The sequence below is a fragment of the Chionomys nivalis genome, chromosome 18 (assembly GCF_950005125.1).
Source record: "Chionomys nivalis chromosome 18, mChiNiv1.1, whole genome shotgun sequence".
Taxonomy (NCBI): domain Eukaryota; kingdom Metazoa; phylum Chordata; class Mammalia; order Rodentia; family Cricetidae; genus Chionomys; species Chionomys nivalis.
The window spans coordinates 58081008-58094721 of record NC_080103.1 but is presented as its reverse complement, the minus strand read 5'-3'; the positions used below and the strand labels follow the sequence as shown (position 1 = coordinate 58094721).

Here is a 13714-nt window from a genome sequence, read left to right as displayed (position 1 = left end):
GGCACCAACTCTAATAGTGTAAAAAAAAAAAAAAAAAGAACTGTGACCAAATCAGTCTCATGACCAGGAGGTGGCAGTTAAGTAGACTGTGTTCAGAAAGCCCAAAAGAGAAAAAAGAAGAAAAGGACTTGGCACAAATTCATGTGTGATTGCAGAATTGTGCTTCACAAAATGCCACAAGGAGAAACTGGACAATCATGAAAATGTTTTTACCCTTGATATGAATAGTAGCTTGATCTAAAGTTGTTAGTGTATAAATATGTCCTGTCTTAGTTCCCCAATGGTTCCTCAAAAATGAAATACAATGAAATAAAATAAAATAAATAAAAGATCACAAAAGTAGTGGTTTCAGTAGTAGAATTTTATTGTCTTGCAGCTCTGGAAATAAAAGGCCCAAAATGGGTGACCCAGACTCAAATAACAGCACCTGCATTGCTGACTTCTACAGGGGTAGCAAGAGCCGTTTCCGGCCCAGATAAACTGAGCTGACTGGCAGCTCACTTTTCTCCTGGCCAACCTCCATAGTCACAGATTCTGAAGAGCAGTGTGTGGATATCTGGGGCTGGTTGTTCCATCTCCCACATGGGATAGCTTTGTGTCCATTGGTTGAGCAGATTAGTTTAAATATCCCATTTTTACAGTACTATCCTGGGATGACAATGGCAGTCTTGGGTCACGGATTTAACAGATAAGACATTGGGAGATAATGGGTGTGGTCTCACAGGCTCTAGAAATACAAAGTCCTTCTTAGCAGTGAGAGGTCTTCTTCAGAGCACAGCCCAGCCAAGCTGTGGCAAGACGGTTCCTCCGAGCTGGCATTTTATTTTCAGGAGAGGACATGTCAGGCTTCATCCAACAGCCACAGAAATTAAAACCAGTGTCCTGTGAATCACATTCTCAGGAAGGCACAGAACAATGACTCATTTCTGAAAAAAATCTGCTTCTCATTTGAATAAGAGAATAGATAGAAGCCATGCATTTAAACAAAGAGGCTTTGATAGGCAGGAGGAAACGGTCAGAAAATAGGTCGACTATGTACCTCCTACAGTTCTCAGTGACTTTTTTGTTATACATAATGCTCTAGTGGTGCATTTTTTTCTGATCAGAAAAAAAATCACAGTTCATTTTATGAATACTTTAAATTTACAATGTCCTCTTAAAAATTGTCAATTAAAGGGAATTGTTGCAATATGAATCCCATACTATTTGTAAGGTTAAAAGTAATGAAGTATTCAAGTATATTGCTCTAATATGAAAAGATAATTTTCACAACAATAAAATATTGTATACAAAAAACATTACACTCTATTTTTACACTAAAGACATAAACAGCATTATAGTTTGACAAATTCATGCTTTACTGACTCTAAATTTGAAGCCTCAATCTGAAGAATAAAAAAATTTACACTCAAATCTAATGTGAGTGTAAGAACACATGTCCTGTGTCTTTCGTTTGTATGGGTTTTTCTTTGTTTGCTTTAAAACAGTAAGAGAGAACATGGATACTGCAAACTTAGGTCTGGATCTTTTAAGTTTAGACCAATTCCCAATCTGCTAGGTTGGTTTTTCTTTTTTTTTTTCCCATTATTTTATCTTGAAATTTTCTCATCAAGTTTAGAGAAAGCCAAGTTTATTGGAATGACAATTCTTTGTCAGAGAGGCCTTCTTCCCTGCTTTATATTCTGCTCCTCCAATTCTCTTCTGCTTTCCTTCCTGCAACGGAACTCATTACTAAGGTGGTCGGGGACTCGTTTGAAAGGCAGCACGAGTCACGAAGATATCACGCCACTGGTTTCCTCCAGGACATTCATATATTTCTTATGTTAGAAGGAAATCTTTCCTTGGGCACAGTGATATCACTCCAGAGAAACCAATTACTTCCCGAATAGCTGCGGTACTGTCTCTGACATATCTAACTATGTCATGTAGGAAAACATGCTGTCGCTCTCTGGTCCATAATTTTATCTCACATTAACTACATTCCTTATACTGTGAACAGAAACACGAATTTGAAATTAATTACTAACAATGAAAGGACAGGTTGCTCTTTACACACGGGTTATCTGAAGCTTGGAGTTCTCGTTCCATGGAATCTATGATTATCAAGGATTCTCTTGGTTTACCGCAAACAGCCAAAACAACAGGGGACGTTTTTGAACAACCTGTAATATTCTTCTTGAATCTTCATGAAAGAGAAAATGAATAAAACACTGCATCATTAAGACAATCTCATGGCATTATTTTTGAGTCCTAATAAATGGACATATTTGCTTTATTGAAGTCTTATTGCTATTTGAATATAAGAATATACTCAGGTGAATATGTTATATAGCATCTATTATATTATACATATTTAATAACAAGGCTTTTTCAAGTCATAGTTAGATATGAACAGCTATATTCTGTTATTTTAAGATAAAATTATTTCAATCATTGTGTATTTAAAATGGACTAAAATCAGGTAATAAAAGGTGGAAGTCACAAATCTTTAAACATTTGCTATCAGTTTGCTAACATGCAATATAAATATAATCTACATTTGACCAAAATTTTTAGAGTGCTTACCTTTCTAGATAAAACACACAGGAACAAGAAAATGAACATCCCTTGGAAGGCGTTGCTGACTGTGAAGAGGTAAGCTGTCACTACAGAAGCTTGCACCACGTGGAGAACCCCAAAGATCCAGGTGGTACCCAGAAGGAAGAGGAGGGCCAGGGCGCCTCTGGCACAAGACCTGGGGTGCATTTGAAGAGTTCCAGTTAGAACCCATGCAAATGGAATGTCCAGCTACTGCACCGATCCCACATATCCCCCAGCTTTTCTAAGGATTCATAAAGTAAGTATTTTATGACCAGAAAGGTCAACAATGACTTAGATGATCACAGTTGGCCTGTGGTTTGATGTGATAACCTACAGGTTACCTTAGGTTAACTTGCTGTTCACCCTAGAATCTGCTTCAAAAATTAAGGTCTCATTATTAAAATGTACCATTTTTGAAGGAATTGCTTAACTTTGAAATATTTTATACTGGCATACTGCAACTCTCAGGCTTTGGTTTCATGTCTACTGTGGCGGTAGGCCTGGAGGAGCGGCCTGGGAGGACTCATGTCAGCTGGCACTTACACTATCTAAAGAGGCTTCTCGTTTATTTCTAATTCAATAGTGATGAAAGTGTGGAATATAAATCTAGAATTTTGTCATTGTTGTTGCATTTGCAATGTAGTAACCTCCAAATAATTTCGTGTCAGAATACCAATGTCTCAAAATTTAAGGGAAATATGTGTACATATATTAAGCTATCGATATTTTCAACCAACTGTCAGTGACTTCAGGTAAAACAATATTAAATCTTTCCCACTGGGGACAGGGCCTTGAAAATGAAGCTGCTAGGTGCCAGGTGTTGGTGGTACCTTTAATCCCAGCACTTGGGAGGCAGAGGTAGGTGGATCTCTGTGAGTTTGAGAACAGACCAGAATTACATAAAGAAACTTTGTCATTAAAAACCAAAAATTAAAACCAAACCAAACAAAAAACAAAAGAAAGAAAAAATGAAAATGAAGCAGCTGGTGTTTCTCGTTCAAGTCAGTAGAGCCATTACTGCAGTGCTGCAGGTGTGCTTGCAACACACTTCAGAAAATGCAGCATTTTGAACTTTATTAAAGCCAGGACCCAACATGAAACTCTCACTACCGAGAACTGAAGCAATATAATAATTCAAACACTTGCTAAATTCCAACTATGAATCTTCCTTGAGGTGTCAGAACTGCAGGATGCAGGAGTGTGTTCCCAAGCAACGCAGGCAGCAGTCACTTCCCACACCCCTACTTCAGCTTCCCCTGAACAAAGCCTTCAAGGTCTTAATAGATCAGTCTTAGAGACAGTGTTAAAGGAAAAGTCATAGCAACTTATAAACCCTGAATCAGAAGAAAGATTTGCCAAGGTCTGAGAAATACCTTACAAAAGACAGTCATTAAGATCTATTTTTAACTTAAAACAATTACTCTTTCAAATGGTAGTGCATTGTAAAAGACGGATTTATTTACTATTTAATCTGTGATGTTTATAATTTTATTAAAAGCATTAAGTGCTTTTTTCTAATAGATATTTTAAATATGGTGGAAAAACTAATTTTTTTAAAGACACAGTGTCCCAGATTATTTGTTGTTTAGGTGATTAAGGGACTGACAGTGTTGCAGAGGGATCGAACACCTGTCTGTCACATGGGATTCCCTGTGATTGAGTCTGTTATAACCCCAGAACCACAAGAAAGAGAGAGAGAGAGAGAGAGAGAGAGAGAGAGAGAGAGAGAGAGAGAGAGAAGCAAAGCAAGTTGCTAAATCTTTTAAGTAAACATTAAAAACTACATACCTTATGTTCTCATAGCAACTAACTTCTGGTTTCAATCCAGCAGTGTGGCGAAAAACTTTGTATATAATAACTCCAAAAGCCAAGAGATTAACCTGGGGAGAGACATTGCTGTTAAAAAGAGAGCATTTTCATTATCACCCTTATTTACCTAAATGCAATAAGCCAGCAGGAAAGTTTCCAGTAGCAGATATCCCAGAGACTCGTGTGACACACACAGTGGTGTATGTGTGCATACACATGCAGAAGTGTCAAGGAACTTTGCTAGTATACATTGTAAGCAGTGTAAATGCTGCTTTGTTCACTGTTTCTTTGGAAAGAAGTTTGGGAGACATTGTCCACAACCATTTGGTAAGAATTCATGGAAATTGGTAACTCAGCCAAACACCACGCCTCTACTGCTAGAAACATCCTGAATACACTTTATTTAATGTGGTTCATCTACTCATCTTGTCTTGACATTATTTTAGGATTTATTTTCCTTATGGTTAACTTCAGAAGCTTTTGAAATATTAGTAAATGAAAAACATTGGTTGAAAAATACATTTTTTACTAGACTTATTCTTTTTTGTATTTTATACTTGCTAAGTACAATACTCAGTTTGTTGTCTCTTACTGTCACAAGACTGTGAAAGTATATTTTCTTATTTCTCTGTGTGTGTGTTTTTTTTTTAATGTGTTTGTTTTATTTGATGTGTATGAGTGTGTGGTTTTGGATCAAATGCATGCAATACCCGTGGAGACCAGAAGAGGGCATTCTAACTCAGAACTGTAGTTAATGGCTGAGAGTTACCACGTGGATCCTCGGAAAGGGCAACCAGAGTTCTTCACCCCTGAACCATCCCCACCCTATTTTCCTGTTTTTGCAGTCTTACAAGTCAGACATGCAATGTTAAAATGATAAATGCAATTCATCCTAATACAAATATACAAATAACAAAATATTAAATATAAGTGTGGTTAATATGTTAATATTTTATTAGATGTATGTTAGTCTAAATAGATTTCAAAAATGCATTTTGAAATGATAGTAAAGTTCTATATCATAATCTTAGATAACTCTTATTTTAATAATTTAGAAACTTTCCCCTATTCTAAGGAGGCAATTTCTTTTGTTTGTGATTTTGGTTGTTTGTGATGCTGTGGATAGGGCCAGGGCCTTGCACACACTGAGAGTGCTATATCACTGAGCTACATCTCTTAGACCCTAAGGAGTTTTATAAACCTTCTCAGAATTCAGTTGAGTACTAAAATAAGTATAAAGAAATGGGTCAGAGAAATTCATATTGCCCCATACCCATTGGAAGGTCTTTGAAATGAAATCTTAAAGGAATAAGTTTCTAGTCACTTCTTTCTGCTTTCAACTGTTCATTACTTCTAATTATATGATTAATTAATTCCAATTACAGTCATACTTCCATTAAAAGACCTTAGCAATTGCAGAGGCAAGATAAAGTAATTTTAAATTGATTTAGTTGACAGCTTTACCCTATTTAGATATTAAAATAATGAACTGAAATGTCAATTTAATAATATTTAATAAATACAATTTAATAGTTACAAAAATGAATATGTAACATTTTATACCTCTTTAAAACCATAGCTTTACATAAAATTAGAGACCACTATAGTTAATGTCATAAATATATGCATATATGTTTTATGTCACAAAAATGTTTCAAAACTGATTGGTATAAACGTTTTATGCCACAATTGTTTTGAAGCTCAAGTCATTTAATGATATGTTTACAGGGAATATTGTTGTCCACAAAGGAAGAGCTATAAGATAAAGTAAATGATTAAGAATGGGTTCTAGACCCATTAGTTTCCCCTACATAAATAGGACATTTAAAGTATGGGCTAGTGTTTCTTCGACTCCGCTTGGTCCTTGTGAACTTGATTTTCAGACTTTCAAAGCTCTTACACACTTTGCATGCGCCCCTTCTCTTCCAAGATTGGTCAAGAAGGATGAAAAGAGACCGCATGTGCCCTTCTCTTCCAAGATTGGTCAGGGAGGATGAAAAGAGATCTTTCCTTTGGGGAAATCCAGAACTGGAAAATACATTTTTCTGTAAAAAGAGGAAAGGTCAAAAAGAAAGAGGAGGGGAAGAGAAGAGGAAGAAGACAACAACAACAACAAAACAACAAAACATGGGGCGCTAGACTCGTGAGAGGTTAATTCTTATACCACAAGCTCACATTTCTTCAAATGTGAAGAAAATAGTTTATGATACTAAGAAGTATTGTAAACATAGAGAAGTAAATCAAAAGTGCCATGGGCACTTCAAATATTCTATTTTATGTGTTGATAGCACACATGCCTGGGTGTTAAATTTTATTTATTTTAGGAATTTTCTCAAGCATCTGAATTATCCAGTGTCAAATACGAGTGAGAGTTTGGTACACACACATTCATGAATAAAATTGACAGCATCTTTTGTTGTCATCAATTTTACTAAGAGAAGGCAAATAGGTAACCTTAAGATGCTCATCAAATCAGCATGTAGAAGAATGAAAATAGATCCATAGCTATCACCACACACAAAATTCAAGTCCACATGGATCAAAGATTTCAAGATAAAGCCAGCCACACTGAACCTCATAGAAAAGAAACTTGAACTTGAACATGAACGCATTGACACAGAAGATCACTTCCAAAATATAATCCCAGTAGCATAGACACTGAGAGAAACAATTAGTAAATGGGACCTCCTGAAACTGAAAAGCTTCTGTAAAGCAAAAGACACGGTCAACAAGACAAAACAACAGCCTACAGAATGGGAAAAGTTCTTCACTAACCCCACATCAGACAGAGAGGTCTGATCTCCAAAATATACAAGGAACTCAAGAAATTGGGCATCAAAAGAACAAATAATCCAATAAAAAAATGGAGTTCAGACTTAACAGTGAACTCTCAAGAGAGGAATCTAAAATGGCTAAAAGATACTTAAGGAAATTCTCAACATCCTTTGTCATCAGAGAATTGCATACCAAAACAACTCTGAGATTCCATTTTACACCTGTAAGAATGGCCAAATCAAAAACACTGATGGCAACTTATACTGGAGAGGCTGTGGGGTAAAGAAAACACTCCTGCATTGTTGGTGGGAGTGCAAGCTGGTCCATCCCCTTTGGAAATCAGTATGGCGATTTCTCAGAAAATTAGGAAACAACCGCCCTCAAGACCCAGCGATATCACTTTTGAGTATATATCCAAAATATGCTCAGTTGTACCACAAGGACATGTGCTCAACTGTGTTCATAGCAGCATTGTTTGTCATAGCTAGAACCAGGAAACAACCTAAATGATCCTTGACTGAAGAATGGATAAGGAAAATGTGGTACATTTACACAATGGAGTACTACACAGCAGAAAAAATAATGACATCTTGAAATTTGCAGGCAAATGGAAGGAGCTAGAAAACATCATATTGAGCGAGGTAACCCAGACCCAGAAAGAAAAATATCATATGTACTCATTTATATGTGGTTTTTAAACAAAAAGCAAAGAAAATCAGCCTATAAATCACAATCCCAGAAAACCTAGACAACAATGAGAACCTTAAGAGTGACAAACATGGATCCAATCTACATGGGAAGTAGAAAAAGACAAGATCTCCTGAGTAAATTGGGAGCATGGGGACCATGGGAGAGGGTTGAAGGGGAGGGGAGAGGCAAGGAGGGGAACAGAGAAAAATGTATAGCTCACTAAAATCAATTAAAAAAAAGAACCCCACATAAATGGTTTTGTTTTAAAATAAAATAAATGCATAAGATGCAGAAAAATATGCTTATCAACTCACAAACTGACTGTAATCACCCTTATCAACCCACAAGCTAACTGTAATCATAGTTGGGACTGTTTGAAGAGGCAAAATGCCATAGGTTAGAATGAGGGATCAGGGATCATCCTTTCTAGGCCTTTCAGAATCTCATCAGTTATAGTTCACAAGAGGACCAGAGGAGGAGGGAGGAGAGAAAGAAATACTACGAAGGAAAAGAAATAATCATGAGATATAGGCGGTTGTAGTTCCTTTGGGCTGCAAGCTCACAAAAAGGACATGGTGACGTATTATGACTTATATAAACTCAGCCTATAGCTTACGCTTGACCTACTAGCTCTTATAACTTAAATCAACCCGTTTCTGTTAATTGAGGTGTTGCCATGACTTGTGGCTTTCACTTCTCATGCCTGTCTTGCTCCCTTCACGTTCAGCTGAGTGCTGTACCTCTCTTCTTCCCTGAGACCTCTCTGTCATCAGAAGTCCTGCCTAATCTCTTCCTGTCTAGCTCTTGGCAGTTCAGATCTTTATTGAGCCAATCATAGTGATGCACCTTCTCACTGTGTAAAGGAACATTCCACAACAGTGGCTTTGTGGTAAACACACTGGTATCACAGGTGCTGTATGGGTGGAGTAGAAAAGGACAAATTCTTCTCCTCTTTTGTCGCAGACTTTGTTTTGTTTTGAGTCAGGGTCACACTCTGTGGACTAGGCCGGCCTTGAACTCAGGATCCTCATATCTCAGCGTTCAAGTACTGCATTGCAGATACATTAAATGTAAAGGCAAAATTGCAGGTAAAGTTAAAATGATTTTTAAAAAGGGATAATTCCAGCCAGAGTAATAGTGTTTTTTAAATAACTTGGATGTTTCTTCATTTATTCAAGCTAACAATTTCAACATTACATTGGCTCATACTGTGCAGCAGCATCTACTTCTGAAGATTATTTCTTCATTCTTCTGCCCATAAATATATGTTTCTTTTAATGATGTTTTATTGATCTATAAACCACATAAAAATAATCAGTATTATTTAAAGGTGTTTAAAGGCATATGGCTTCATGTATGTATGGAAGGAAGTGAAGTTTAATCTACAGTTTACATGGAATGGGGATATATTTTATAAAAATACCTTGCCAATCAGTGTAAAGGACCTGAGCCAAGGTAACAAACAATGCATTCAAACAAGTTTACATGAATGCAAAACTTCTAATAACAAGAAAACCTTTGTGATTAACTCACCTTGAGTTCAGATGATAAGTAGACAGTGGCATTGGGTTAAATAGTTGGGACTACATTATTAACACTCTGATTATGTTGTGAAATCTACATGGTTATTATGGAATTGAGAGCTTGAGCAATTTTTAAATTCAAGAAAAACGTTCATGTTAATCTTAATGAATATTTTCAATTTCTCATCAGCATCTATTTGAAGGTCTTGTAAGCTATGATTCTGATACAATCATAAATACCTGGCTTTCATAGTTTTGTTAGTTATGGTTCCTTTGTCATTTTTACCTAAATGTTAGTTTCATAAATGCACAGGGGCCAAGGACCTATAAATGGACATTCATTGTTGAGTTTTTACCTTAAAGTTTAGACTAGTGGTAGATTGCCCCCTCCCCCCTGAACCCAGGATCCCTATACAGAGATAAACTAGAAACAAGCCCTAGTTGAGAAACTGAAATAACTCTAGGGTTTACGACTGTGTTGGAACACAGATGAGAAGAAAGAAAGCTGTGTGTGTAATCAATGTCGTGAGCGATTGACACTGGAGAGTGTTAGTTTAGGGTCAGCACCGTTTGCCCTTGTGAGTGCTCTTTGTCTACACAGTAATCTAGTTTTAACACCAGTATCTCAGTGTTTGAAATATACATTCTGTTTGACACTCTATTGAAAAAACTCCTTAAGCAGTATTTTTATTCTTTTAAATTTTTTACTAAAAGGAAATTTAAGTAGGCGAGCAGAGAAGAGAGCAAGAACGAACTCTGAAGGACGTGGACCTTTGGATACCTTCAACCAAAGGGCTTTGAATCTACAGTTCAAAACGCAGCATCTCAGCCAGTCATTTCCTTTTCTTAGTCTTTTCTCAATAATTGATGAAGCCATTTATATGCTGATTCCAAATCTCATGGAAAAGAATGGAAAATTTCTCTTGCTGCACTTTTAGACTCACATTTTAACTTTTCATTATATCAAATAAAATAAGGTTAATTTAAGACTGTGTCATGATTACAACTTACATGCCCTTTAAAATAGTTTTAATATCTTTAAATTAACTGGTACCAGACAAACATGCTTATGTCATGAATAAAAACAGTTTCCTATTCAACTACTGGGTATCCATATAAAGCGTTTATTCCTTTCCAAAACGTAGACCATCTCCAAATGATGAAGCAGTTCAGTATGAGAACAAAGAGACTGTGCTCCATTAATTGTATATTAGCAAAATTAGAATCAAAGGGTTGTGGTCTTTTGTTCTGTTCAATCTCATGTTTATTGTTATTTTTTCCAGTTGGAATAATCTCTGAAAAGGCCTCAGTTAAATTGTCAATCATACACTGTATCAGAAAACCTGTGGTGTGTGGTAACCAGAATGTTTTCCCAAGATTTTTCAAACTGTAGTCCTAGTATCTGCTAGTATGCTACACACACACACGCACGCATGCATGCACACACACACACGCGTGCACGCACGCTCACACACAAAATGATGCTTCAGGTAGAATGAAGGTTGTAGCCTCTCAGATAAACAGATGACCTTGAATAATACCATTAGACCCTGCCTAATCGTATGAGCCATGATGAAGAAAGAAGTCTAGAGAAAAGAAAGCAAGAAAGGAAATCCAGTAGATAAGTGGAAGCAGAGATGCTGGCTTTCAAGACAAATGGGCTATTGTGAGGGTCTCTGCAGAGCCTCAACAAGCAGAAAGCAGCCCCTCCACACAGCCAGCCAGGATCCCAGGCTTTAGTCCTGTGCTCACATGGAATGAGCTTGACCAAGAACATGAAGGACATGGAAACAACCTCTCCCCCTGGAGCCTCTGGTAGGGCTGAAATCAGGACAGATAGATAGATTCTTAGAACAGTTGATCAACACTCTACACAGACTTATGAAGTATGGATCAGAGAGACACAAGTGAGTTTTGTGTCCTGAAACTTTTGGTCATTTTCATGGTACCAATGAAAATAAGGACAAAGAAACCTGGAAATCAAAGGTGTGTGTATTGTATACATATATACATATATGTATGTACATGTATATATGTATCATGCATGTACATTTAGCATAAATAATGAAAGGCCTTATGATTATAGATGATTATTAATTATATTTAAGTAAAAATTGGCATATACAATATACAATAATTTATCATTAGCTCCTACTTATATCAGTGTTCTATATATTTAATGATAATCAATTATATAAGGTTTTCCTTGTTTATTATTTGTAAATTATACTCCTATGTTCCTTAAGTCAAATGATTAAGGTGAATTATACTAATATCTGACTTCCTCTGCACTGTCACCCACGCAACTGTTTCTTTCTAGTTCCTCCCAGTCTCCTTTTTGATGTACTTTGATTCCCAGCATTGCCTGATGTGCTAAATATACATGCTACTTGCTAACTTCATTCTCAGAAACACAGTGCGTATTTTGTGTAAGTGTGTTCTATGCCATATTTGGGACACATACAACTCATTATTTTTCTAAAATTCAATTAGTTTGATGCACTTTATTTTGTAGGTTAACCCTTATTTTTTACAAGCTTTCAAATTCAACCCTAAATTCCTGCATCACTGAGGATAGGACATCTCAGAGGAAATCCCAAGGCTATCTCCCTTTCCACAGAGGCCAATTTTTCAGTGTAAAAAAGTGTGTCAAAGTTTGAGGGGGTAAATTTTCAGATCCTGTTATAGAGCCTCAACACACATGTATGTTAAAAGACTGCCCGTATTCTCCAAAACTAGGAAGTGGGTAAAAGGTCATAGAGCCCCGAGTACAGGAAAGAACGCACATAGATTTGTTAGCATGCTTTAGCTTTGGAAATGCCTCATGGTACTTAGGAAAGTTTTGTCAAGAAACAATGAATTGGACTGATCAGCATCCTTGTTAAAAAGTCATCGTTAGGAGCTGGGCTTGTGATTTAATTAGCAGAATGCTTGTCTAGCATCCAGAAAATCCTGGGTTCCGTAGCCAGTATCACATAAACTCACTTGTAATGTCAACACAACAGGGTTAGACACTGAAGTCTTCCTCAGTTACATAATGAGGCTGGACTACATGAGATCTTGTCTCTAAATAAATAAAGTAATGGATGGGAATAAACTCTACAAATCTTAGTGATAAAAAGAAGTAAAAGTTTGCTAAAAGTTCACAGACATGATGACATCACAGTGTGTGCTGCCCTGGTCTCAACATTGTGAAGTCAACTGAGTGACCTCTCTCCCACATAGGCTGGGACAACACTGTGCACTCCATCTGGTTTAGTGCTTGGCTCAGAATAGCTACCTCGGGAATATCTACAGAGTTAACAGCTATTCCTCCACCGAGATTCCAAAACTGACCCGAGAGAGAGTAGACAACAGAGAAAAGGAAGGGCAGTGTACAAGTATATGACAAAAACAGCTGTAGATTTTCAAACACATTGGAACATCTGAAGCCATCTGCAAATATAATGGGTGCATTCAAGAGGGCTCTGAACAACATCCCAAGAGAAGATCACCAACAATAGACCACTCTGGGACAATGCATGTTTTCTGATGTTACACTAATCTCTTGAGGCTGGCAAGTAATAGACAGCAATGTTTTCCCAGTAGACAGTGCCTATTGGGTAATGCACTTGGATGAAAAGTTGATTTGGGATAATGTATCATTTTACAAGTACTTATAAATGACTGTAACATTGAGATTCAAGAAATCTTATAGAAATACCTCTTAAACACCAATATTCATTGAGTGACTATTGCTCATGAACTATGTGACACTGTCCATGACGTCTTAATTCTCCTTCTACTACAATTATAAAATTATAACTAATGTGCTTTTATTAATTTTGCTTTCCACTCAGGACACCAGAATTACAAAGAGGTTTAATAATTCACCTGAGATTATGACTAGAAAGGACCAGAGGCAAAACTCATTCCTAATAGGTTACAGAGTTTATGCTATCAAATATTTTATAAAACTGTCAAACTGCAGATAAAAACTAACAAGGAGACACTAAGGCAATATTCAGACTTAAAGAGGTCAATCACATATACATGGACGTCAGTTCATTATTGGTTTATGCTCATTCAAATTGATCAAAACATGATAGATCCTGCTGATGGAGACTAGGACCTGTGCAGAGAGAGCTGTCCTCTCCTGAAGGCAGGATCCACTCAGTGATCCAGGGGTCAGAGAGGGTATCAACGGGTTTTCCACCTGGCACGCTCTGAGTGTGTTTTGTTCCACTGGTGTGTGGGTGTGGGTGTGCGGTGTGGAAATAGTGTAAAAAGAATCTTAGCACAGCAACTGGCAGTTTTCTAAGGAGAATTAAGTGCTCACACTTAAGCTGGGAGTGTCT

General features: G+C 36.9%; 1 protein-coding gene across 1 annotated transcript in view; it reads right to left on the bottom strand.

Annotated features, from left to right (window-relative positions):
* Window positions 1–349: 349 nt before the first annotated feature.
* Adgrl4 (adhesion G protein-coupled receptor L4) overlaps window positions 350–13714 on the bottom strand; it is an 89843-nt gene continuing 76478 nt past the window's right edge. The window contains exons 13-15 of the mRNA XM_057794222.1: window positions 4369–4460; window positions 2566–2734; window positions 350–2182 (exon numbers count right to left, since the gene is read on the bottom strand). Of these exons, the coding sequence (XP_057650205.1) occupies window positions 2120–2182; window positions 2566–2734; window positions 4369–4460 (324 nt within the window). The 3' untranslated portion in view covers window positions 350–2119. The remainder of the gene's footprint in view (window positions 2183–2565; window positions 2735–4368; window positions 4461–13714) is intronic.